A 26,705-nucleotide genomic window follows, 5' to 3' on the forward strand; every position below is an offset into this window, starting at 1 on the left:
ATATCGTTAAACCACTTCACAGCTGCACGTGTTCAAGAGCCGTCCTGTTTTGCAAATATAAAATGAATGAGATCGTTTTAAAATCAATAGAGGAGATTTTCTTAAGGGGGCGTGGTGGAGTTCGCCATATCCCACAATGCTTTGCGATTGTTTCACAGTTACTAAACTATTTACACGTAATCCTCATAAATAGGACTTTGGTTTGACTGCCGTAGATCTATAATGCGAATCGTTCATCCATTTGGATTAAAAATAATTTCTCAGATGTGGGTTGAAAAGTGAAACCTAAGTGAGGAGGGTGAGGCAGAGAAAGGGTCGGAGCACTCGGACATTGAGGAGACAGTACACTCTTGTTTCTCTTCAGATCGCATAAATCTTTCGCCTTTTACTAAAGATTTCCGTGGAGAGGAACAATAAGAGTTTCGTCCAATTTTTTGATGCCCGGCGCAAGCTGGGCTTCCTCACTCTGTTCAAATATCTAGAAGTTCTTTAGGGTATTTTATCTATATCCTAATTATTCACCCTTATGAATCATGTCCCGAAGGCATTAAAGAGGATTTTGTATTTGAGTGTGTTACACTATTTTAATGCATATCAACAAAGCGCTGCACATAGAGGCTCAGGATGGATGTGAAATTACTGTGTAGGACTGATGAGTTTTGAGTGGCCACCTGCACTAGAAAAGCTGCTACATAAATACACACCACTCACAGTTAAATACCAGTGCATTATGCAAAAATCATAAACTAAGAGTAGTCTGAGATGTATGAACGCAGGTAAATACGGAATGAATTTTGTTTCAGAATATAGGACAAGACCAGCGGAATAGCGCAAATTCCAGGGCCTCAACACTAACCCTAAAAATGTGCCCAGACAAAGTGCAGAGAAATGGCCGAATTAATATGTTTCCTTATTGGCTGGTGTGAGAGACGTTGGGAGGCAAGAGAGCTTGAGGCGCTTTGTCTTTGAATTTGAAGAAATTGTACTTTCTTGATTCTTGAAAGTACAAAAGGTGAATGAACTTATTGTAAGTCGCTTTGGATAAAAGCGTCAGCTAAATGTTATATAAGGTAATGTAATGTCTTGACTGGCTGCTGGCTTGTATGGCAGTACTATGGAAACCATGTGGCCCACTCAGTAGATAGGACATCATAACCTCTCTGCCCTTTTTTAAACTAAACACTGTCCCCTTTTAGAACAAAGCACAAGATGGACAATCCATTGTATGTTCTTTCGCACTAATTCATGTTGTTAGGTTAGAGCTAAATGGATCGCAGTGCATTGAGGTAAGAAAATGCAGACATAAATGATGCACAGTTAAGGTGGACGAAGAAAATATGTACAGGACCAGGCAGCAGCATATGAATAAACACTGTGGCGTATAAATATATATATACAGCAGATGAATATATATACAGATGATATGGTGAATACTAATAATGTAGAAGAAGAAGTTCCTGGTACCCTGTTGAGAATTGTGTGTCTATTTTTGTCACTGCACTGAGCTCAACTCCACTGAAGTTAGAATCCAAGTTTGTGTTCTTATACATGGCAAATAAACCTGAGTCATGTTTCTAGTTTCAAGTTGAATTGGTCATCTGCAGGCTAGCACAGGGTCAACAGCACAATGAAAGCTGTTGGACAGGAAGAGACAGGTCAGCTCAGCAGTGCAATAGTTACATTAAAATAAAAGCAAGGTAGAATGAGCTGACTATAAAAAAGTCAAATTCAATACAGTACAAAACTAAAACTATATATATTCAAAGGTGCAGTTTGACATTCGTTGCAGATGAAGTAACAGCTTTACCTGTATGTAGTGTTTGTGAATAGTTATTGCACCGTGTGTTTATCAGTTGTTCACATTTTCCAAATAATACTGATCCTGATTAGCTGTGTTACAAACACTATTGCTGTTATATAACCTCACCTGAAGGTCTCATAACATGAATGGAAACATGTTAATAAATAGTACTTGAAGCAGCAGTTCAATGATTACGTAATGCGCATCTATGGCCACAAGAGGGTGCACAATTCAACATAAACCCAAACTATGGCCTCGTATCCTCACATTTGACTGTTGACTTTTCTCTTGCAGTCACGCACGTGCGAGGCGTTCTTTCTTTTTTCGAATTCACTTCACAAATATCCTGCAAGCACAACCGGGTGTTTTATTGTGTAAATTGTGTAGGTCCCCTTCATAACATTTAGTTTAAGTAAAAAGAACATGTCGCTGAATTGGATTTGCATTGCGAGTTTGTCGTGTGTTTTATCCTCCGGGGCAGTAGGTGGCAGTAACCAAGCAGCCAGCTGACTATTATACTGGAAGAAAGCTCAACAAAATGTCGAGTCCCGCTTTGCTGCGATGAGTAGTGTAAACAGTCATTACGGCGTCACGTACAGAGAAGGAAGAGGATGAGCTCTTCTCTGCCGCCACAACAAATCTGCGATTTTTTTTTTTATAGGGTGGTGGTGTTGTTGACAAGCTAACGAAGCAGCCCGGTGGGGGGGAGTTTGTATCTGGGGCAGATCGAGCAGCTCCACGTGTGAAATCTTCTTATTCTCTTCGCATCTCAATAGGTTTTTATTTCAGTCCAGTGCCTCTCTGCCAGTGAACTCTTCAGATGAGTTCAGACAGTTCAATGAAGCAAACAAAGCAGGGACACGTTGGTAATCTAAATATGTATTGCTGGTCTTCGTTGTGGAACATGTCAGACAGTTGTGAGCAGATCAAATGACAGAGGAAACCTTTCCTGAGCCCTCACCGTCGGTTTGCCTGAATAGCTCATCTGAGCCTCTTCATTTACCTAATCACCAAATTATGACCTTTAAATAGTATGATGCTTTCCAGAAATATATTTTAAAAAAAGAAAAAAGTTTCACACAAAGTATTTAAGTGCACTTCAGGTTTAATATTTGAAACATTTACACGTAAGTCATTATCCAGTCGTATCCACAGTAAAATCATGTGAAATTCAGTTCAAACCCAGTCCAGTAAAATTGTCTGTGGTTTTCCTTTTTACAATGTTAATAGAAAGATATGTACATGTGGAAATGGCTTTTATTTATGGTACTGTCAAGGGCAGAGAAGCAAATGGTAACGAATCATTCCAATCTGCTGCCTCTTATAAAAATGTATCTACTACTCAGAGGTAGAGTTGTAAGATGTTAGATGAACTTTCCATCACTATTGTCAAAAACATACATGGATGCATGTTTCAAATATCAATTGCAAAACAATCATGACTTACTCTATGACCTCTGCAGGTTTCCCAAGCCTGTCCTCAAAGCTGTCAGCCGGCAGTAAATTAAAGCATTTAGCGTTTTTATTTTCAAAACTATTCACAACAAAACCATTACATCTCAAATTGTGTCTTTCCAACTTAAAACTGTCAGTGTCAATGAAACAGTTTTCAAATCCGCAATGTCTTTGTTCTCATGCTTCACTTCGTGTCAAAGGCGCAAATGGATTACAGCAAATACGCATCTGCAGAGACCGACCCAGTAAGAGCAAATGTAGATTGTGTGTGCCAGATGCAGAAAACAGCTATAAGGCCCCAGTTTGTGCTGATATTTAAAGTGGGTTGTGGCCTCTATCACTGGACATCATGGCTTCTATGTCACAGTGATCTCCTCCAGCAGATCAGCAGGGAAGTAGCCCAGCTTGCGTCCGGTGCTGACCTTCAGGTAGCCGCCTTTCTCATCTCCCTTCTTCACCACAATCTGAAACACAGAGGTGCAGCAGTGTCGTCAGGAAGAACTTCCACCTGCTCTCAAAGGATCCTAAACAGTTATGCTATCCATGTTTAGAAGCTGATGAAGAGGATTGTAACTTTCAGTTGAAAATGTTTAGGAAACACAAACAAATCCTGGAACCACTACTTTGTGCAGATCCATTCCAAAATGAATCGATACTCTCCTGACTTACACGTGTCCCTCCACCAAGTTCTGTGGAAATCCATTCGGTTGTACTTGTGTTATCTTGCTTGCAATCATACAAACTAAGAATTAAGATAATTAACAATAGGCCTATACAAGGGCGGGAGGTTGATGTATTGATTTTACATATCTGTGTTTTTTTGTTTTGCCTTATCAGCTGTTTTGTGTGATCGCTGAAGAAAATGAATTGATATCTGGAGATATATGTTATATTTGTACCTATAAAGCAATAAATGCACCAACAGATGAGAATCAAGTTCCAGTGTATGATCAGAAAATTGTTACAGTTTGCTCAGTAAATGCCAACACTTGCACACTTTAGTGCAGCAGTTACCTGATCTTTCTTCAGTGTGATCTGTCCCATCTCTCTGTTCCCTACAAAGGAGCGAGTCACCTTGAAGACTCTCTCCGACGCGCGCACTTTTATGAGGTAGTTGGTGGGGAAGTAGCCCGTCTTATCTCCCATCTTTCCCTGAAAACACGGCGGGGAGACTTTGAGTTCATTCTCAGTACAATCTTTAAAAAACAAAAGCAAGACAGAACTGAAGCAGATTAAAGCTTAATATAATCCGGAAGTTTCACTCACTCTCCACCACTCTTCATTTGAGTCATCCAGGACGGTGATCCGATCACCGGGGCTAAACACAACCAGAATTTAAAATCAACATTTTAAAAATTCTTCCACGATGAAAATGATTTGATTAAGCAAATAAAAGAAGAAATGCTTGTGAGTCAGTAGTTAGTAGTTATGGCATTGTTTGTCTTTCAAACTTACTGGATGTCCAGGTCGTCTTTCTCAATGGCCTTAAAGCGGTAGAGAGCCAGGTAGTAGTGGGATTGGGAGAATGTACCTTTACTCTGTTGATGACACAGAACAGGGGCTGCTGTAGATTACAACTGGTCTTGATTCATAGCAATGCTCGAATGATCACCCTGTTGTTGTATGCCTCCATCAACCAATGCAGTTTCGGTCTAAATACATTGTTTATCCAGACGCATGAGGTCATCATGACATGTGACCCCTGACATCTAATCAATTCAACTTTGAGTCCAAAGGATATCTGTTCAAAACCTGAAGAATTGGTCGGATGGACGGGCGACCTGAAAATGCTCCAAGCCACTGACTGTTGCAGAGAAATTAAAAGGTGCAGGTAGAAATGTTGCAGCTGGTTTGGTTCTCACCTTTTCATCTGCTTTGTGTTCTCCTTTGTCCTTCTTATCATCAGGCTTCCCTGTGTGCACATCAGAGTCATCAACATTAAGAACATGAGAACGACTCATTTCATATTATGGTTATTGTTTTGTATTTTGTATTATATAACATCCTTGTGTGGATTTATAACTTTTTAACAGTTATTCTGCATCTTTACAGCACAGCTTCTAGATGTTTATTTTCTTACTGTATTCCATGTTAAATATGGGTTATGCACAAATTATGTTAATTTTGTATAGTTGTTACAACAAATATCTAACACAGAAAACATGTAACCATCTAACGCTATTGTTTATTTGTACCTTCTCCCTCATCGTTCTCTTTGGGCTGTTGGTTCTCTTCTTCCTCTTCCTCCATCATCACCATCAACTATTGGACAAAACAATGATAAAATCTGAAATGCACATGAATATTATATTCCATGTATTTATCAACACATACAATTCAAACCTTTTCAAAATGCTGTATTTCCTTGGATACCTTGTGAATGTGAATTCATGAAAAGTGTTTATGATCTGATTGAAACTATATTGAGTACTCACGTTTTTCTTGTCGTTTTCATTCTTTTTGCGCTCCTTATTTGCCATGATGACACCGACCCGCAGGGTGTCGAAGACGGGGTCGCTCCTCGAGTTATCTGGTTAAATACAGAGTAATTAGTGGATCATTTAAATTAGATATTTTTTATGAATAAGCTATCGTCCTTCAGAAATAATTGAATTGCACTATACGATATATAAAGGTCATGGCCTGGATTTTTTATCATGAGTCCAAGAGATGTCTGACCAGATATTTAAATACTTTGGGTTTGTGGTTGCAAATCCATAAAAACTGTATCAAGCTTCAAGAAATGTTCGAAAATTCAGTGTGTTTTTAGATACTTATTTTTTCCATACACGTGCTAGTGTTTGGATAACATTTTAAACCAAGATTATTTAATCCTTCAATTAATCTGGAAACCTAAAAGTTATAAAATCTGGAGATAAACTGGACATTAGTATTTTATTGATCAAATTAATTGTTCAGTTGTCTTCGATAAAAAAATTCGACTTGAAGCTTTGTTAATTGTAGAATTTAAACTTTCTCCATATCTCTCAACAGATTGTAATAAAAAAACGAGGCTATTACAAAAATGTTATTGATGTTACTACAGCGCTGAATATAAGGACAAACCCATACTTACTTGGATCTTGGTCACTGCTGTACAGGGGGGAGCTGTAGGCCCTTCTGAAGCCAGGGGGCTACGGGAACAAGAAGAAGAAAACATTGGGTTTGAATGTGTCCAATCAGTTGCAGTCAAAAGTATCTGTCCCACTGCAGGCAAAGCAGTGGGAATATATGTGCGTTTTTAGCCGCCCACTCTGCTGTACTGTAGATATTCTTGTTTTCTAAAAAAAGGAACATGACTCACAATTTTTCCAAAGCATCTCTGGAACTCGACATATGACTGACATGAATGGTGGATGTTGGTCTTGCAGTTTTTACACCTCAGAGCAAACTTGTTGTTCACTGAAAGATAAACAAAGGGACATGTGAGGGGCTGGTCAGAAATCCAGACTCAAGCAGTAAACACAAAACATTGACATCGAAAAATTGTACTATCTCGACGGAAGGTCCAGTACGTACAGACGATCATTCGGGCACAGACGTCACAGAACTTGGGTTTCTTGCAGTAGTGGTCCTTGAACTTGTGAGGTTTGTCATTGACTCTGACAACTGGTGGAGGAGGTTCTGGTTCCTTCTCCTCCACCTCCACCTCCTCGTCATATATGAAATAGACCTGGAGATAAAGGCCGTATGTCAGACAGTCATTAAAGACACAAAAAGGCACTCAGTGGGGCGCTAAGGCCCAATAATCCCTTCATGAAACCACATTCCAATTGCCTAGAATCAGATTTTTATTTGAAACTGCACCAAATTTTATAAAAAAGTTTCAGTAAATTAAATCCTGGATCCACACCTTCATTCCCTCTGTATTATTGTCAAAAGCAAACATTTGTGTGGAATATTCATGGTCTGCAGTTTTGCCCTAAAAATAATATGCAGGGAAATTCCTACAGAGTGAGGACTGCCACTGGATGGTGCTTTTATTTGATGCAACCATTAGTGCAGAATTTGATGGGTCCCAACATCCCTGTTTGACAAGTTGAGCATTCTGTTGTTCATCACATTTAAAATGCAGGTCTCGCCCTCTCTGCAGATCAGCCTGCAGCTTCACATTATCCCATGAGGAATAAAAGACTCTGAAGTCAGAGCTCATATTTTTCCAATTGACGCTGCACTGCGTTCCTGGCCCAGCTGGTGGCTATTTTAAACGGCTCGGGAATGGCACCGCTAACGTTGGGGGGTGGCTGGGATTTGACATGGTCTTGTCACTCACAGTGTCTCCGTCCTCCTTCAGTAGATTGTCAGGAGCTGGAGGGTTGTCATGGATATCCAGGGAGTTTTTGTCATCCTCCCTGAAACACAGACACGCACACACACACACACACACACACACACACACACACACACACAAAGAAAGTAAAGCAGAGCAAAGAGGAAGATCAAATCAAGCAAATACTAAAGATACTAAAGTTTGTTTTAACTTTTGCTTAAACAGGGGATGGTAACATGAAAAGTGATTGTGTTGAGGTTTTCTGGTTTGTTACAACAACTTCATGCAGTGACCTGATGTAGCTGACACAATTTGTGTTGGCATCAAATTGCCATTCCACCTTAAAGTAGTTGTTGATCATTTATTTTGGGAGACTCCCGTGGTTCATTTGATCAAATTAACATCTAGGTGCTTTTACATTCTAGTGATATATGGATAAATGATTAAGATGTAGGTGCTATCTGAGGATTTTGTACTTTTCTGTCTGGGCTGTTGCAACATTTAGCTCAATAAGAAATTCAACAGAGTCGTGTGTGTGTGGGGGGGGGGGGGGGTCAAGGAGGTGCAGGCAGGCAAAGTGGGGGAAGCAATGTATTTGTTTCTTGGAAGTATACTCACTGGTCCATGGTGTTAGGTGGACGGTGTCAGCACTCCCTCCCCTATGAGGATATTTATATTTCATTCATCTTTTTAGCACATTTATTAATTTTATCATAAAATTGGTTTACATTTAAATTAATGTATTATTATATTTCTGTGAATTGTGTCATTTCCCATATCAACTGCCATTGACCTGGACAAAAGCCACAAGCCTACACACTTCTAATCAACACAACTGAATGAAACTGAACGTTGTGTATATGATATGATTGTTATGATGTAAACTAGTTTAGCACAATTTTATTTAAGGCACACAGTGACACAAAGCAGGAATGGACAGATTACAGTATGTCTTCCTGTGTCTATATAGGACTACACAACAAAAGGTTACATGTTGCCTTGCACCTAATGCTAATACGCACACACAAACACAAACACACACACACATCATTTGAATGCACTTGACAACTTGACCTCGACTATTCAGGAGTGTGTGAAATTGAATCTAATCACAGCTAAATTGGCTGCTTCTGTCAATAAATGTAACACAAGCCAAAAAGTCTTTGTTAATTAAGAAAAATCTTTTTTTTCCAAAACCCCACATCACACAGAGGAACACTACAAACCGGTTGAATAAGTCCGTCACCTGCTGACAATGACTGGAGCCCTGTAGATCCGAGTCGGTCAAACCAGCTGCGTAGGGCTCTTTGGATTGTGTGCACAAACTTGCACAGGCTGGACCCCTGGCCTTGTTCTCTCTGCCGTGTATTCAGGTGATTTCCAAAGTAGGATTCCCAGCTCAAGATCTGAGTATTTGTGTAGTTATCTACAATTTTGTATGTGTGTGTCTGTGTGTGTCTTTGTGATAGGCTGAGCACTCATGTGTCAGGCTGACTGCTTGCGACAGCTGGGGGCCTCGGACTGAGCACCGATGACGAGGGGAAATCAGATACTTTCTCCCCCCTGTCATTACACACACAAATACTCCCCTCTTTCCCCTTGTCCCACTTGTTTAGGGGGAACAGAATCACACACAGACACACTAAGGCATATACTTTGATCACTGCCCTTGTCCTTTAATCCCAGTAAATTGGATGCACAAACCTTTATCTAAAAAAGTGCCATATTAAATATTTTATATTGTGGTTACGTTGCACTGTCAGCAAAAAAGGACTAATAATGACAATCTTGTTATTTTCCTGATTTTACACTTTAAGAAAATATCTTAAAATATGAAATGGTTAATCAAATGTGAGTTTTTTTTTCTTCTTTTCTTTCAGTCAGTGCTGTGTAGGAGGGGTTTTTACTCATGAACCCTGTGTTTCTGCCCTGGCAGCTGCCCTTGTTTGTGGATTATACAACTAGAACTGTGCTCTTACATCAGACCAGGGCTGGTTGCATTCACACCTAAACCACCTCATACACAGATGAGTAGACGTGCTGTTGTCTGTGTTAACACATCTTCAATAACACCTTTATACAAGCTGGCCTTTTCACATTTTAGAGGCTGCAGCTTGTTGAGCCGTGACATTTTTGAGGAATTATTTTCCTGTGGTGCTGTGGTAGAGAAGATACCTCCGTCAAGGGCCCAAAAGTCCCCTTAAATTAAAACAATCTGCACCAAAGGTCACACACTCTTAGATATCAGTCCTCTAAATATGCCAGATGTTCTTTATAAAGATCTGTTTGTTATTAAATTGGAAATCTAAAAGAAAAAGAAAAAAAAAGCCTTTCTTACCATTTTGAAAAAGTAAAAAGAAAAAGATCCTAGATTTACCTCTTTGCCCCTGATCTGCACCAAATTTCTTTTTTATTTGGCCCATATACCAACCTTCCAGCATTTTTTTCAGAAATCATTTTTGTAGTTTATCTGTAATCCAGCGAACAAACTAGCAAATGGACGAGCAAACAACATAATATCCTTGGTGGAGGTAATAAAAAAAAAAGAATCAGAATCAGAATCAGAATCTATTTATTGCTAAGTAGGTTTAAACCTACCTGGAATTTGCTCTGGTTGTTGGTGCATACAATGAACATAAAACATAAAAACACAATAAAAACAACACACATAAGAAAAAAAAAAATACGAAAGAAAAATATACAAAAGATATAAAAAGTAAAGTGAAATACAAAATCTTGATCGAGGTAAAATTGTACGCAATACCTTCCTATATATCAGTCTATATATGCATATATTTATAAACATTTATTTTAGTATCTCATTAAAATGATTAAAAGCCCATACACAGTTTATATCCTCATGCAATCATCCTATATGCCACTGCGTTTTACGTATGTATCTCTTTCTATACAATTTCATCTGTAGAGGCAGGAGTGAAGATATTTGCTGAATTTCATTTTATTGCAGTCCTATTTATATTAATTTGCCTATGTCTGTTCAGTTTTATTCTTTCACGTGTTCCCTCGTTTTCTTTTGACGATCTGCTATAGTAACAACATCTAGGAAAATCTCAGTAAGTTTCCCATGGAAGGAGCAGGGAGTGAAAGGAAAGGTCATGTGGTTTGCATTATTGCATTACACTTTAAAATACATATAAATGCATACATATCATACATGAGTGTGTGTTGGATTTTTGTCAGCATCCTATGTGTTTTTAAGGTGAATTTCAGTGCAGACAGTAGAGAAGGTGTACAACTGTAAGAGCTGTTATTATTGTGGCGTTATCATCATCATCATCTCACACACACAGACACACAAGCATAGACGCACACACACATACACGCACACACCCCCACAGAAACGCACACACACAGCTCCTCCATTAGCCTGCTCCTGTCTAGAGCACTACAAAGGTCCCGGTGCATGTCGGGTACAATACTCCCTGGTCACCCAGTGCGCATGCCCGACTAAAAAAAAAAAAAAAAAAAAACTCCATTATTTTTTTTTCTCGGAATCTGTAAGAAAAAAAAACACAGAGGGTAGCTGTGGATCTGGATTACATGGGTCGTTATTATGGTTTTGGGACCACGGCGGACTGGAAGACGCTTTAAGGGAGCTGGGAGCCAGGTGGCGGCCGGGTAGCGGAGCAGCAGCAGCGGGACATCCTCCAGTCTTGTCGGGACTCTCCACCATCAAGTAAATTTCAGTCAGTTAGCCGTGTTAGCCTAGCCACTGGGGCTAGCAGCGACAGCCCAGGCGCAGGAAAATGAAGCGTTATTGCCCTTTGTTTTAAACCCGCCCGGCAGACGTCGCGCACACGCCTAGGGCTGCTGCTTCTCGCCCCAGTGCGTGATTTGAACGGACGGATTAGTTTATTTCGCGGTGATTTATTTTGAAGTATCTGTCGTTTTCAAAACACTCCGCGGCTAGTCCTTTAGCTAACCAGCTAACTCTTGATTCTCCCGCGACCCAGAAAAGCCAGGACTGCAAAACTTCGCCAGCAGGCTGAGAGAGGCTCGCAGGTCCCGCTAACACCGGGGCTAGCTAGCGGCTGTCAGTCAGTCAGTAAGTGAGGGAGTGAGGCCACGCATGCATTTCCCTGTGCAGCTGTATTGGGATCTGCTCGGTTCTGGGCACCGTGGCTAACACGCAAGAGTTTCGCATCGGAGAGTTCTGTGCGCCTGACAGCTGTCACGACGAACGCACTATAAAGTAGGGGTAGCCTGCTAGCCGCTATCCTAGCTGCTAGCTTTGCCTCGTAGTTGGGCAGGAACTGTTGTTGCAGAAAGCAGATTTGTTCCCCTGAGTTCTGCATCTTCAAGATTTGTATTTCAAGCTGCGTCCATGTTGCTAGCACGCTAGCTTCTTGGGAGTGTATCTGCTTCATGTTGTAGCTAAAGGTCCAGCAAACTACGGGCCTATCGAAACACACCCTCCCACATGAGAGCAGCCGCAGCTCGTCCTGAACTTGTTTTCTTTTATAACACTGTGATCTCCGTGATGTGAGCACGCTGCCGCCGCTGCCATGACATCATTTGCAGGAAACAGTTTCGAGCGCGAGTTATTTACCCTGCTTCACCCTGACAGATTACATAACCCACCTCCACACTTCTTCTGCAGGCGCTTCATCTTCACCCGAGCCCCTACTCTGATGTGAGAAGAACAAATACGTCTGCAGGAGTCATCCTCCACAGCGAGGCCAGCCGGGGGAAAGTCCAGGCATCGGGTCAGGTTTTACTGGCAGTCTGTGCGCTTCTCACCCACCAGCATGTACACCGGACAGTGGATCCCCTAGCCAAAACAGATCCTGGCTTCCCAAAGATGACACGGTATGTAAAAAGTGCTTAGTTAGTTTGTTTTGTACCTTAACTGACCTTAAACTAAAATCGTGTTTTCTTTTAACTTGACCACACCCAGTGATACGTTTATTATCAGATTACGTTTATGTTTCATGATTCTGTTAAAGCGATACAGATTTCATCATAGTGGTGTAATTTATTAATATTGGATCTTTGACATTTACATGTGGTGTTGTTTCAAAAGATGGAAGTGGCATGCAGCTTGTTTTAATCAGTGTTGATATTCCTTAGATATCACTGCAAAGACATGCATATGGGCTCTGAAAATAAACGCGCCTATTTTAAAGCTCTGCAAAAACCTTGGATGCTATATGCAGTAGTAATGGGTCATTACACAATGTCATTGACTGATCTGTAGCCCATACCTTAAAAAATGAACACATGAAAACATTTAAGACAATGACTTTGAAAATGAAAAACACGGATTTGTTCTCAACAGGGTATTTGTAAAGCCCCCACTAACATCTGGCTATTGTCTGCAATGGGAATGGATACATCAGAATTCATTCCCGGGTCAGATGACTCTGCAGAACACATGACATAGACAGTGATTGAAAAATGACACCTGAGGCAACGCGCAACTTACTTCTTAAACTTGGCAGTCTAGAAACTGACTCCACATTTTCTGCTCAGAGTAATAGTGTCCATTAATACTCTGGCCATGAACTGAAAAACTGTTTTTTCTGTTTACATCTTGGGAACAATGCACAACTGCAATTTTTTTTCTTTTTATCATGCAAGATGTTTCACTGGGTTGACACCAAGATGAGAGAGCTTCTCAGTATTTTGGTGCATTTTTGACATCAAACATGACTCATTAAAAGAAAAAACAGAAAGTCAAACTCCTTTACTGGCTAGGGGAAAGGAGTAATTCTTCTTTTTTTGTTTCTTTATGTGCATTTGAAGAGCCTTTGTACGTGATAATTTTTATGTAAAAGAAGTTTAACGTACCCAAACTCCATCCACCATCATTCTGCTTATCTTATGGGGCTCACAGCGGGGGGGAGCTGCAGCCAATATATATCCGACCTCTTGTCTCTTAAAGTAATTGAACTTGTTTTTACGGTATTGAGCTTGAATGATCTTTTAACATTAGCTTCTTTTCCAAGGTGCTGGCACACGGCAGCTACGAAATGATGGGAGGCAGTGAGACTGTCAGTGGGGACAAGGATGGTGTCCACGCCACTGCAATACACGTCCCCATCGGCTGGCAGAGGAGAGTGGAGGGCTGGCAGGTGATCTATGTCAGGTGTGTTGGCTCAGTTGAAAGTGTCTGCAAGCTCACTGCACATGTTCGTATATTTTCAAACTGGTCAAATGGAAATACACTGCTGAATGAGCTTGATCTTATGTCACAGCAATTTATTTATACATAAACTATAACCTAGATTTGTGATCTTATACTTGGACCTAAAGTTTGACTAAATTGGTGGTCAAAGGTCAAGGTCAATCAGACGTCACAAAACTTGATTTTGGCCGCAACTAAATGAATGAATATGCTCATTAAAACACACTAAAGACATTTCATTTTTCTGGACCGACATGGATATAAATTAGGGCTGCACGATATATCGGAAAAATATTTTTCCTGCAATTTCATGTATTTTTTTCTTTTTTCAGTTCCAAAAACATACAGTAGGGGAACCTTTTAGAGAGGCACTTAAAACACAATTTTTTTTACTTTGGGGATGGGTTCAAATACTCATGTCAACAAGTTATGGTGTGTGATCAGGTCTGTTACTTAACACTATGCTGTGCCTTGGATTTGTCTTTGCTCGTTCACTTTTCTGTTTACTTTGAGTTTGCTGTAACTAAATATTCCTGCCTTCTTCCTGTAGTCCCAGTGGCACTGCCTTGTCCTCTCTGGATGAGGTCAAGACCTATCTGTCGACTGATGGCACCTGCAAATGTGGTCTGGAGTGTCCACTCATCATCCATAAGGTAAGCTTGTAGTATAAAAGTTATAAAGTAGTACTTGTGTGATAACGTAGGAGCCACTCTTGCTCTTTGAATTCAGTTTAAAACACTACTACTGTCATATCCACAAATTACCTTTTAACCTCTTCAAAATCAACTGACCAGTATGTAATAAACATCAGGCAAAGTTCTCTCTGAACTCCTCTTAATGCTCTTTCATTCTGGTATCCTGCAGGTTTTCAACTTCACTGTGGGAGTGAAGGTAAAACAGCACAGCCAGCCTTTAGGCAAAACAGAGCAGGACATGACCAAACTGTGTAACCACCGCAGGAAAGTGGTAGCCATGGCTGCTCTGTGTCGCAGTATGCAGGCCTCCCAGCTGCCCTTCAACAACCTTCATCATGCAGGTAAATCTTGAAGCATTAAGACACACTTCAGATGAGACACACCACTCCTGAACCTTTTATATCAAACACTGTTGAATAAAATAGTAAACCAATCCATGCAAATAACTTTTCTATACGAATTACTAAACAGAGGCTGATCAGCGTAAAGTAAATTATAGTTTTTATTTAGCTGTGGATTGAGACTCTCAGTCTACCAGAGTTTAATAAAACCTAAATTTTTTCATTTTCTATCAAAACTATCCATGGTGGAGTTGCGTGTGTTATATGCACATTAGTAACCTTACATCAATGGTTACCTGTACAGTTATATTTGGTAAGGTGTCATCGTTTTTAGAGTTGGCATGTTATAACCATGTATACATGATTTATCTCAGTTTACTCTGGCATCATTCACACCCTCTTAAGACATACAGATTTGGGGTAGAATGATTGGAGACTCAAATTTGTCTGTAGGTTTGAATGTGAGTTGCTGTTGTCTCTGTATGTTTGCCTTCCAATAAGCTTGTGACCTGTCCAGGGTTAATCCTGTCTCTTACCGAATGTCAGCGGGGATTTGCTCCGGTCCCCCTTAAACGCAACACTTGATGGATAAGTGGTTTAGATAATGGAAGGATGGATGATTTTTGACATCTCCTCTGTCCACAGACCTTCATTTTTCAAAATCTGCCAGTTTAGCAAAAGTTAGTGGTTGTGCTTGGTTTTATTTCTGTAACACCTTGCACACCAATTACCGCATTAAAGATGAAACATCCGGATGCTCTTCCCACACACTCACTGGCAGAATATTCATACACAGTAATTAGCCCAGAAGAGTATTTATATGTCCTTGGTATGTACCCTCGGGTTTGAATGCACTTATTGTAAGTCGCTTTGGATAAAAGCGACTTACAATAAATAAAAGCGTCAGCTAAATGAAATGTAATGTAATGTAATGTAATAATGGATGAGAAAAGGACATAACAAGCCTTTCTTGTGTGTGTCTTCTCTTTCAGAGGTGAGCAGTCGAGTGGACTGTCGCGATCTTAATGGAATACTCGTGGAGCGGGAAGAAGAGGACCGAAGCCTTTACCATCCCAAACTCCATCCATCCCCTGCTCGACCCCACAACAATTTCCACTCAAATCCCTGTGCCAGCCCTAAATCCTCCCACCAGTTTATTTACCCATATAACGGTTCCAACAATATCCTCCACACAGGCACAAACCCTCATCATCCCTTAGATACCCTGAGAAGGCTTCACCATCCTCCTTCTCTCCCTGCACCTTCCACCTCTTCCTCCACCTCCACATTCCCCTCTTACAGTGCTGCTCAGAGGTCAACCCGCACACCCACACCTCAGAATGTCAGCCAAGGTCAAAGAACACCCAAAACTCCAGAGACCCCTAGTTCTCCTCTACTCGGGTCGCTCTCTTCACCTCCTCCCTCCTCCCCTAAGAACCTTGGTGGAGGAGGAAGAGGAGGACAGACCAACGCTCATCATCCTCATGGTGTCATCTCGGGGGGCTCCACCCCCTCTCCGTCTCCCTCCCACTCTCCCTCTTTTCATAACATAAACTGTGTTTCTCCTCACCAGCGGACACGCCACCCATCTGCGTCTCCCTCCCCTATCTCTGAGCAGGGGGGAGGCACTACAGCAGCAGCAGAAGGAGGAGGGCAGATGGGAAGTAACTTGTCTCAGAGGAGGAAATCCACCTCTTCCTCTCCACTCTCCCCTCTCCCTGGTGGCTCCCCAAACCCCAGCCCCCATTTCCCGAGGTATAAGCTGGAAGATATCTTGGAGCAGTTTAAGAACTCAGGCAACAGCGGCACTAATAATCACCACCTCCTAAACCCTAATAACCCCTCCTTACTGACCAACCAAAGCGGTAGCAACCTTCATGCTTGCTCCTCGAAGCCTTCTAAGAGTATCATGAGTCAGACTTCCAGCTCGGGACCACCAGGTTTTGGGTTAAACTCTGCCGGTCCCTCTAGTTTACCTCTGGGGGCATTTTTGAACCACCACAGCCATCAGAGCAAAATGCCACACCCAGCTTCTTTCCCTGCAAGTAGCTTGCTCTCTGCGGCTGCCAAGGCTCAGCTGGCAAACCAGATAACCCAGGGCCAGAGCTCAAATGTGGCCAGCAACGCAGGGAGCTTGAACTCTTCTCTGGACATCTTGAAAGAGGCACAGCAGCAGCAGTCGTCAAAGGTAACTAACAGCACTTTACATAACAGCCACCCTCCCTCCTCCACTGCTTCTAGGTCTCCCCATCCCTCCCTTGCAGCAGCCTCTGCCATCCTCTTTCCTCCATGCCACTCTCTGGCTCAGTCCCTGGCCTCCACTCTGCCCCACCTGCCTCCCACCGCAGAGCGCAATGCATCGCACAGGAAGAGGCAACGGCGATCTCAGACAGTGCTCAGCATGCTAAGAGACACTCAGCAGCTGGCTAATGGGCCACAGGCGATGTCACCAGGAGAAGCTGCTTCTGCCACAGTTATCAACCTTTCCTTGTCCTCGTCCCCTTCCTCCTTGCACTCCTCCTCCTCTACCTCAACTGTGCAGAACCAGAATGCTGTCATGGATACCCATCATCGTCATCTCCTCCCCGGTCAGATAACCAGGCTCCCTGTTCCTCGACAGACCGCACACCTACCCAGGCCTCCACGACAAAACGAGCCCCTGGATTTCACTACAGGCCTGACGCCCACACCCCTTGGCTTGGATCCTCCAACCCAGCCTCTGTCTGCTCTGTTACACCTACTCAGTGTGCAGAATGCACAGACCACAACTACAGTCTCTAACTCTGCTTCTGCTCAGCTAGGATCTATGTCTATTGAAGGAGTTGGACACACTAATAGACAGAGCCCGAGACTGTCACCCTCTTCTCCTGCTCATCATTCTAACGTCAGGCATTCACAGTCCCCCTCCCAAAGTAATGACACTACTTCTCTGCCACTCTCTCCTCCTCCCACTTCCCCTCAGTTCAGATCAGCACAGTTTCATTCATACCCGCCGTCAACTAAATCAAGTCCCCTACAGAGACATTTTCTTTCTTCAACACTGCTGCCCAACTCAAATGTAGCTTTACCTAACAGCAACAGCCCATCTCTGCGTACGTGCCCAACTCCCTCTGACAAGACTCAACCAACTGAGAGTCACATTCCTACAACAGACTCAGTTTCCCAGGCACCTTTGCAGGAAGCCTCACCAGGGGGCACCATGGGAATGGAGATGGGTAGTAGCACCACATCAACATCAGTGGACCTGACTCCCTCTCATGGTTGTGTTTCTATGGCAATATCCACCTCCCCGAAGCCTCTCGATCTTAGCAACCATGTCCTGGCCCTTCTCGCAGCCTCCTCCACCGCTCCACAAGGGGAGGGCAGTTCCTCTGACCGTACCACTGATGTTGAGATGTCTTTCCAAGGAAATCGTGCTACAGGTTAGGATATTCTTTATTCTGCAGTGTATTGCTCCTGCAAATGAAATATAATTTTTTAAAGCATATAGAAGTAAAATTGTTGTTAAAGATTTACAGCATACTTAAAATATACCTATATGGAGACCAAAAATCTGTCATAAATATTTATCTTACAACTTAAGATAAATACAAGGAATGTGTTTGGCTATATGGTCTCCACAGTTAAGTCCTGTTATAAAATGGTGGGTTGTCCTTTCTTCTGCAGGGCCAGAGGAGCCTGGATGTGCGGACCCAAAGGTCCCAACAGTAGCTAAACCTCCAGCAGCCGTCAGCCCTGGGCCTGCCATCTCCACTCCTCTTGGGGATAATAACAATCCACATACCCCTTCAGCCATGGCAGACTCGACCAGCACCTTACCTCTGGCAGAGGCCTTTCCCTTCATGAACCAAGAGCAGCTTCTTCAACTGCTGTCATCCACAGGAGGATTACCATCCCTCCTGGACCCTACAGTCCTTGCTTCATTGCCCCTAGGGGGAATGTGGTTGGGAGGGCAACATGCCCAGATGCCCCCTGCCAATGCGACACTACAAACACCGGAGCAACATCAGTTACTTATACAACAACAACAAGAGACGCAGCAGCAACACCAGGATCAACAACAGAAGCAACAGCAATTAAACAATCCCCTGTTTCCCTTGTTGCCCTTGTTGAGTGGTACCCAAGGGGAGTTGCCTCTGAACCTTTTGGGCTTATTGAACCCCCTCCCACCCCCAGGCTCTACCCCTAACACAGGACAGGAAGCTGATTTTGGGCTAACAGAAAAGTCCAACCTTCAGGCTCTGCTCATGGCATCATTGTTGCTCGGGCAACAGCAGGCACCATTGATACCTTTGTCTGGGCTGGGTCATTTGAGCCAGGTCAGTTTGGAAGTTCCTCTTCAGCATCCACAGCAGATCCCAACCACATTGGAGGGCCTCACCTTGGATAAAGTATCTGGCCTCCTTGATCCATCTACCCTACTGGGCCCGGGGCTCTTGGAGGTCGCCCAGGGCCTTCTGCCGATCCCTCCAGGAGCTGAGGGCCTTATCCAAGCCCTGCAGTCTTTGCTCCTCCCTGCCGCTCTTCCTCCTTCCCCTGCAGCCTTCCTGCCCCTCAGCCCTGCCTTGCTCTCCGCTGCCCTGAGCTCTGCTGAGCTCCACCCGCCTCCCCACACCCAGTTAGCTCCTGCACAGCTATCCCAACATACCCAATCTCAGGTAGGCTCCCTTGTCTCCTATAACTCTTTCCTTGGAGCTCCTAGTTTCCCTTAAAGCACCTGTGAGCTACTTCCCTTGCCTGCTTCATTTTTTCTGCTGTAGTTGCCCTTCTCCTCTAAAAGCAGAAAATTCCTTCACATCTGAAAAATGTTTTTTCTAAACTACATTTAAATGAAGTCCTCCTCTAACAACATTGTTTTTTGTGGTTGCTGAATTGAGTTGTGAATGCACTTATTTCTGGAAAGCTGTCCCTGTCTCTACCTTTTTTTAATCAGTTTTTTGGGAGGCCTGAAACTGAAATCTTCTCCTGTTCTCTACTCAACTCTCCAGGTATCTACTGATGCTGGTGTTGACACCCTCATACCCCTGTCTCTCCAAGGCAAGGACAACTCCATCCTCCAACAGTTACTTCCCACTTTGCTTAACTCCGCTGTATTAGGTGAGTTGTGCCCACCCTTCTCAAGATTACATTAATTGTGTGAGGAATGACTTATATTAACCACTCTCAGTATAAAAACATGGAACATTGCAGTAGGGATGTCACGAGAACCGATACTTACGATACCTTCCGATACTAAAATAACAAAACACAGAAGATGCCCATTTTTTTGAAGAACCGTAAGAACCGTGAGCGCCGATGCCAGCTGTTATCATCGGTGCTGCGCCTCTTCTGGAGCTGCGGCGCTGATCTCTGAGCAGCTGAGACCAGAGAAACTCTGTGTTTTCACTGTTTCCACTGATAAGAAGCAGCTGGTCAGTCAGTGAGCGACTGCTTCACGTGAACGAGCTGTGATCTCACTGTGTGCTCCGCTCCCCGCCCCGCTCACTCGCTCAGAGACACAGTCTCTATCTCGGAGCGCGCGCACACACACACACACACCACCCGCTCCCGGTATTTCATGACGGCCTGATACGATGACGATTTAAAAAATTTACGTGAACTTGACTTTCACTGACGTTCAACATATGAAAACTGATTCGTTAAGTTTGCCGTTCACGAAAAATATGCACAACATGCAAAACACTGCACAGGGAGCCACTGCAGAGGGGCTGAAAGGCCGCATACGGCTCCGGAGCCGCAAGTTGCCGACCCCTGCTCTGGAGGATGACGTGAAGCGTTTTTTTACCCTGGAATCGAAATTGGCATCGAGAATCGTCTACTGAATTTTTGGTATCGTGACAGCCCTACACTGCAGGCTCTTTGTAGTAGTATGATATCACTGAACCTATGAAATGTGTCTACGGTAGGAGATCTCTCTGGTATCGCGGGCCTTCACAACATGATTGGAGCAGGTTCCATCCTCCTGCCCTCAGTCCAAACCTCTGCTTTGGGTATGCCTCTGCTGCAGGGTCCTGATGGGGCTATCAACTTGCTAAACAACATACAGGTAGGTAATTGGTGGATTAAGTGTACATAGAGGCTACTGCCTGAACAGGGATTTTATTGTGGATGAATGCTTTTAGAATATTCATTGATGCTGTGAATTTTTTAACTGATATTTAATATCAAGATCTGGACAGATGACTCAGACTCTCATTAAAACTGAGAAGTTTACAAAATAGAAAAGTGGCAGAAGTATTTAATGTAACTTACACTTTAAAATGCTTAATGTTGCCAGTGGCAAGTCTTATCGGCCATTCCTTTTAACAGTTATCAGTTTATATATATATTTATATCCTGCCCCTCTTCACAAGACATTAATTAACAAAGCTAATAATTAAACAAAATTCAAATAGCTGCAGGCCAACACAGCCCCTCACATCAAAACTTAATTAACACATTTCATTGTATTTCCTCAACATACTGGCTTTATTGTTTATTTTTTTGATATAGTTTTTGTTTGAGATTGTATGGTTTCTTTGTTGAGATTGTTACATTAACTGATTCCTTTCACTGTTCTGTGACATTCCACCAATTAGGTTCTGAATCTCAGTTTTTTAAAGATGTCTGTTCCTTTTAAATTATAATAGCTTCCTCTCTTTTCAAATCTCTCTGGATGTTGGTAGGCAAAGTAGCTTTATACACAATTTGCAGAATACTTTAAACTCTATGTAAACTCTATCGACTTCTATCAATGATTATTATGGCTCTTTTTTGTAAAATAAAAACTGATTTGGTATATGTTTTGCTAGCACTTCCCCAAACGTCAACACAGTAGGTCAGATATGGAACGATCATTGATTGATCTTGCGTGAGTAAAGAACCTTCACTAACACCTCTGTACAAGTGATGTGTTGTTTTTTTTCAGTCCAGCAACTTGAGGAGAGTGAGAAGTCGTCACTCTAGTGGATTGCATCACATCTACTTTAATTCTATCAATTATTTATTGCTAGAAACCAAATAGCTTTAAGCCAGGTCCTGGTTAGTTTGTAGTTTGTTAGAAAATGTGTGAAAATAGTCAGGGTTCCTACGGTCATGAAAAACCTGGAAAAGTCATTGGATTTTTTTAAATGTGTTTTTCCAGGCCTGGAAAAGTCATGGAAAAAAAAAAATCCCCAAAGTTTTGGAAAAGTCATCAAAATTAGTTATATTCATATTTTCATGTCGTCATTTACGCTGAGTTTTAAATAATTCATATGCTTTTAAAGAAATACGCTCCAAATATAAGCGGGTAACTTGGGTGTGTGTCATTTAAAGTATACTGTATGCCTTGGAATTCTCATTGTTAGTTTAAATACTACATTTTGTCACTTTCGCGTATACATCAAGATTTCACAAAATGTTCGGTCATCGAAATTTGGTTTTAAGTTATTGAAAAGTCATGGAAAAGTCATGGAAATCCATTGGTCAAAATTTGTATGAATCCTAATAGTACTTTACAGCTGATATTTCAATATATAGGGCACCTATTTCACATTTAGGCAAATTAGTATCGGATCCAGTATTTGTACAGTATAGTGCATATGCCAAAGAATTTTGATAATTTGCTTTTCAATTGTTTTCCATTTTGGTCCTTAAAACGTTATTGGAAAGCTTGCCTGTCTGAATGAACTTTTTCTTTTTTTGCCCTCCAGCTTAACCTTGCATCACACTCAGAAGGAGAGAAGCCAGTCTCAATGCAGGAAAGACAAAGTCCTGCTCCACAGGAAGACATTCCAGCCAATCAGATTGCTCCTGATATGGTCCACAGACCTGCTCCAGCTCCGCCATCAGCTCCTACCCTTGCTCATGGCCCCACGCCAGCCCCCCAGCGAGAATCTGAGGGAAGGTCTGTTATTGATCCTTACACCTCTTTCATGGACACAATTTATACCTCCTTCCTTCAAGTCAGTGCTAAAGAGCAGGAAGATGGGGCCCACTTGGGGCCATCTGACCCCACTTCACCCTTCTGTGCCTTACCGCCGGTTTCCTTCCCAGTGGAGCACCATACCCCATCCACCCCTGTCCCAACTTTGCCGCAGGCAAGTGCCCCGGTTTCCCTAAGTCCTCGTAGGGCTTGCTCCCTCCGTAACCCAGACCTTTCCCGACTCAATCTGGAAGCAGCAGCCCATTCCCCTGCTCAGGGGACGCCCAAACCCAGTGAGGACGGTTCTACGTCACCCTTGCACAGGAAGCCAGTCATAGTAGAGGGACATACCCACCCAGAGCCCCCTATGCCACCCATATACTTGGAGGAGGCTAAGACGGACTGTCATGGGCCTGCTGCAGCTGCGTGCCCTTTCGTGGAGGCAGGTGGGGATAGGCAGGGTCGTATTCCCCATTCAGGGTACCTCAGTACCATGGATGGATGCAGTGTGAGGCCCGGCGAGGAGACAGCTGGGACATTGCTGCACACTGAACAGGGGAGGGTGAGTGTCACGTTCTTCTGTTTTCTTTCAGCTCAGGCACAATTTCGTATCACAAATTTGGACAGAAGCATCATCCTGCTGAGACAACCGGATTTGGATGTTTGTATCAACCTCAGACTGTACAAATAGATGAATTAGCATTGTAACGAATTTGAGAGGCTGCATTTTATATCAGTGATGGATGCTTTCACTATTGGGTTTTTGTAATGGGATTTCTCTTTTCACCTTCTAAGGATCAAGCAGGAACAGGGGGCGGAGCCAGAAGAGGAAGGAAAAGGAAACAAACGTAAGTTCTCTTTTTAATGGTTCATTTCTCAGACATGTAGACACTGGAATAATCTGAAAACATTTATTTTCAGTAAAAATCTGAGATGGACTCACTGAGCAAACACTGTAATCTTCAGTACTTTAGACAATATTTTAGTTTTGCTAATGATTCATCACAACTCTGTCTTATCAACCATATTTGCTAGCATATGTATTGAGTACTAATGTGTTTCTTACTTTGTTTGTTAGGCTACAGAACGTGTTAGAGGACTTCAGAGACATGGATGCAACAGCACTAGAGGAAACCAAGGCTACAGTAAGAGCCAGCTCCCCCTCCGTGCCTCACAGATCTATCAGTTTAATTATCAGCAGTGCTGGTTGCCGATCAGCTTTCAAACCTCCAGTTTTAAAATATTCTCCATTTGAGAAAATGTAAGTTAAGATGATCTGGGTTTTAAATTATTTTTATTCTTTCCTGCGTAACAGTACAACTATACCAGCTCAAGGTGCTCTGAAATAATTTGCTACTAGAACTTCTGTTCAAAATACCCAGGTGAAACTGGAATCAGATAGCATTTCCTTCATCCAAGTTTGATCAAACGTTTGTTTTAAGGTTATTTATATATATAATGTTTTTATTGTTATAATTTCTAATATGTAACTAAATTTAAAAAAAAAAAAAAAAATTATTTAAAGATTGCTCTTCCATTTTAAAACACAACCAGTTGCCTATGTTGTCCGTGAGCTACTGTAAAGCTTGTCATTATAAATATATTGTAACTGTTATTATTTTTGACCCGTTTCTCTAACTAATTTGATGCATTAGATCCTGAAAAAGTTCTTTTAAGAAGGTGTGAGAACCCTGAAATCCCTGTAATGCTCTATTTGCATGTTCGGCCTGTGCTTCTGATATCAGACAATGACAACAAGCTCTTATTAAGCAAGGGAAAGAGAAGCTCGTTTATGTCTAGATCAGCAGCTTTGTGGTTAGTTAAATGAGGTGCATCGAGAGATGTGCCTGCTGAAGGAAAGCTCCACCTCGTGCTTGTAGGAAAATACTACTGACTGTCTTCTACTGAAAGGTCATTAAATTGAGCAACACAGGTTAATATCAGAACATTGGTATCCATGTAAACATAGTCACTGTTTTCAAGGTCAAGAATGAAACTTTAATGTCAAAAAGATAGTTCCTAAGAAAAATCCGACAAATGGTGAAAACAAGACGCTGAATCAGCAGCCGGAGGCTCGGAATTCTATATTTACTTTGCTCTGCACTCTAGTCTCAAAACGTTTGCTACAGGGGAATGAGGAGATAAGCCTGACTGACTGTACTCTCTCTCTCTTTTTCGTTCCAGACAGCACTGCTGAAGCCTGAGAGGTCGGTCCGCGGCAGGAGGCGACGAGGCGCAAGGTCACAGAGACAGTGATTGGTGGAGGGAGCTGTCAGTCAGCGCTATGTGCAGCAATCATAGGCAGCCCTCTATCCCCCCCTCCATTTCTCCACCATCATCACCACTGTTTAGCCCTTTTTCTTATTAATTCAACTGCACTAATATGTCGTTGTCAGGTCAACCATTGTTATGGCAACCACTACGAAAAACGCATAGGAGAGAGATCTAGTCTGAAAATTAATTTATAAAAAAGTCCCAAGAAAATTGGAGAGTTTGTGGATACTTTTTCACTTAGGTCTTCTCTTAGGTCTAGTTCACACAATAATGGTTGCTTGACATTGTGATCAGAGATCTGTTAATTATGGTTGGTGTTAGATTTATGTCAGTGAGAAAATACAAAAAATAACAAACAAGTACTGTTTTCTTCTCATCAGTGTGTTACTGTGAGTCAGGATAAAGCCCATCTACTTGAACGATGCTCTCTGTTGAAAGTGTGTGTGTGCACATGTGTGGAAGTGTGTGTGTCTTTTTATGTGTCTTGAGTGTGTGTTGGACAACAGTGCTATTGCTGAGCCCCTCGCTGTCCAATCATGAGTTGAATTCTCACACACAAGACCCGGTTCGTTAGTGAGGTAAAGAAATGCACAGTAGTTGTATTTCAAAGAATTCATGAAGAAAGAAAGAAAGAAAGAAAGAAAGAAAGAAAGAAAGGTGCTGGAAGAATATGAGAAGAACCAGAGTTATTTGTTTTCCTTCCTCAGGATGAAATAACCTTTGTATGGACTAAGCCAAGGAAATAATGTGGTTCACTCTTATCAGGTTTCAAGTTTACATCGGCCACTTGTCACATGTTGTTTTTCTAATCCTGATTCCACATCTTGTCAAGATTTTCCATAATGGTTTATATATCACTAATAATCTTACGAACTGAGAAAATGTTAATTCTAAATTTGATTTTTTTTTTTTGTACAACTGTTTGTGTCATAACACATTAATTCCCTCCCCCTAAAGAGCAGGGAACAAGTGACTCTGACCACACCTACAGGTTTTGAAGTTTGCAAGGTCCACAACTGAATCTGGAACAATTCAGAAAAAACTTTGAGCACCATTTACTTCACTTTTGTAACCCACTTAAATTCCACATGCTGCGTTACTTGTTGCTGTGAAGAAATACTTGTGGCTGTGGTGTGATGGAGACTATGTAATTATCTGTTGACTTAACACTCACGCAAAACTTTCACCCCCCCAGCCACGAGAAACATGTGTGGAGAGAAAAAAAGAAGGATTTGATTTTGAAACTGAACATGAGCTCAGTTTATAGAAAGAACAGTATGTCTTTGGAGTGTATGAATGAATGTCTGGAAAACGTAAGACGCAGAGAGTAATAATGTCCTACGTGGATCTGTTGAATCCGTGTGTTACTGTGGATTTGGAGTCATATCCTCCCTCTATCTCATGTCACTGTTTGAGCTCTCCTCCACACACTGCCCCGCCCCAAGAGTACTGGCATCACTAGCTGTATTTAAAAAAATAAAATAAAAAAAAGAATAAAGAAAAGTGAAAAAGAAAGCAGATTATGCAATTTCTACACTTGGAGATTTGTACATATGTACAGTTAACGTGTTTTATTTTGATTTTATATTGTTAGAGAAAGAGACGGGAAAACAATAAATTGTGAATTTTTCTGGGAATTGTAATTAAGTATTTTTCTCATTCTACCCCTTTGCTTTCAATACTTATGTTTAAAAGACGATTAAATTGTGGACTGTAGCTTTCTTTTTTATATGGGAGTCTTTTTTTATTTAATATTAAACTATTTACAGAAAATGTATCTTGTGTTGACGTCTGTTCAGAAAAGGATGTGAGCAGCTTTATGATGCAGTTTTTAGT

The 26,705-nt window shown here is 41.9% G+C and overlaps 2 protein-coding genes and 1 non-coding gene across 4 annotated transcripts; 2 read left to right on the forward strand and 1 right to left on the reverse strand.

The window, feature by feature from the left end:
* Positions 1-344: 344 nt before the first annotated feature.
* On the forward strand, positions 345-458 carry LOC133957888 (U5 spliceosomal RNA). The gene has a single exon (XR_009921652.1). It is a non-coding gene; the product is annotated as a U5 spliceosomal RNA (small nuclear RNA).
* Positions 459-2,899: 2,441 nt separating this feature from the next.
* stac3 (SH3 and cysteine rich domain 3) lies at positions 2,900-9,032 on the reverse strand. 2 transcript variants are annotated; one of them, XM_062391114.1, is made up of 13 exons: positions 8,773-9,032; positions 8,145-8,185; positions 7,530-7,608; positions 6,776-6,929; positions 6,561-6,658; positions 6,333-6,390; positions 5,692-5,786; positions 5,452-5,518; positions 5,119-5,168; positions 4,712-4,794; positions 4,523-4,574; positions 4,271-4,408; positions 2,900-3,720 (listed from the first exon to the last, which is right to left on the reverse strand). In XM_062391114.1, exons 2-13 carry the CDS (start codon positions 8,150-8,152, stop codon positions 3,613-3,615), a joined length of 990 nt encoding a protein of 329 aa, XP_062247098.1. In that variant the 5' UTR covers positions 8,153-8,185; positions 8,773-9,032; the 3' UTR covers positions 2,900-3,612. The 2 variants fall into 2 exon arrangements, with proteins under 2 accessions (XP_062247098.1, XP_062247099.1); XM_062391115.1 differs by having other exon boundaries at positions 8,753-9,032.
* A 2,000-nt stretch (positions 9,033-11,032) lies between these two features.
* Positions 11,033-26,646, forward strand: mbd6 (methyl-CpG binding domain protein 6). The gene is made up of 13 exons (XM_062391815.1): positions 11,033-11,223; positions 12,148-12,356; positions 13,496-13,635; positions 14,225-14,327; positions 14,539-14,710; positions 15,703-18,132; positions 18,377-19,368; positions 19,699-19,807; positions 20,617-20,756; positions 22,384-23,157; positions 23,391-23,443; positions 23,674-23,740; positions 24,780-26,646. The coding sequence occupies exons 3-13, from the start codon at positions 13,520-13,522 to the stop codon at positions 24,849-24,851; spliced, it is 5,028 nt and encodes a 1,675-aa protein (XP_062247799.1). The 5' UTR covers positions 11,033-11,223; positions 12,148-12,356; positions 13,496-13,519; the 3' UTR covers positions 24,852-26,646.
* Positions 26,647-26,705: the final 59 nt, after the last annotated feature.

The sequence above is a fragment of the Platichthys flesus genome, chromosome 7, assembly GCF_949316205.1.
Source record: "Platichthys flesus chromosome 7, fPlaFle2.1, whole genome shotgun sequence".
In the NCBI taxonomy this organism is placed as follows: Eukaryota; Metazoa; Chordata; class Actinopteri; order Pleuronectiformes; family Pleuronectidae; genus Platichthys; species Platichthys flesus.

Excerpts from the sequence above, each read along its gene's own strand:
- stac3 (XM_062391114.1), bottom strand. Across the intron at positions 4,795-5,118 it reads AACACAAAGCAGATGAAAAG|AGTAAAGGTACATTCTCCCA; the intron begins GTGAGAACCAAA and ends TGTCATCAACAG. Across the intron at positions 4,575-4,711 it reads AAAGACGACCTGGACATCCA|CCCCGGTGATCGGATCACCG; the intron begins GTAAGTTTGAAA and ends GGTTGTGTTTAG.
- mbd6 (XM_062391815.1), top strand. The coding sequence starts at position 13,520 with ATGATGGGAGGCAGTGAGACTGTCAGTGGGGACAAGGATGGTGTCCAC. Across the intron at positions 14,711-15,702 it reads CAACAACCTTCATCATGCAG|AGGTGAGCAGTCGAGTGGAC; the intron begins GTAAATCTTGAA and ends CTTCTCTTTCAG. Across the intron at positions 19,369-19,698 it reads CCCAACATACCCAATCTCAG|GTATCTACTGATGCTGGTGT; the intron begins GTAGGCTCCCTT and ends TCAACTCTCCAG.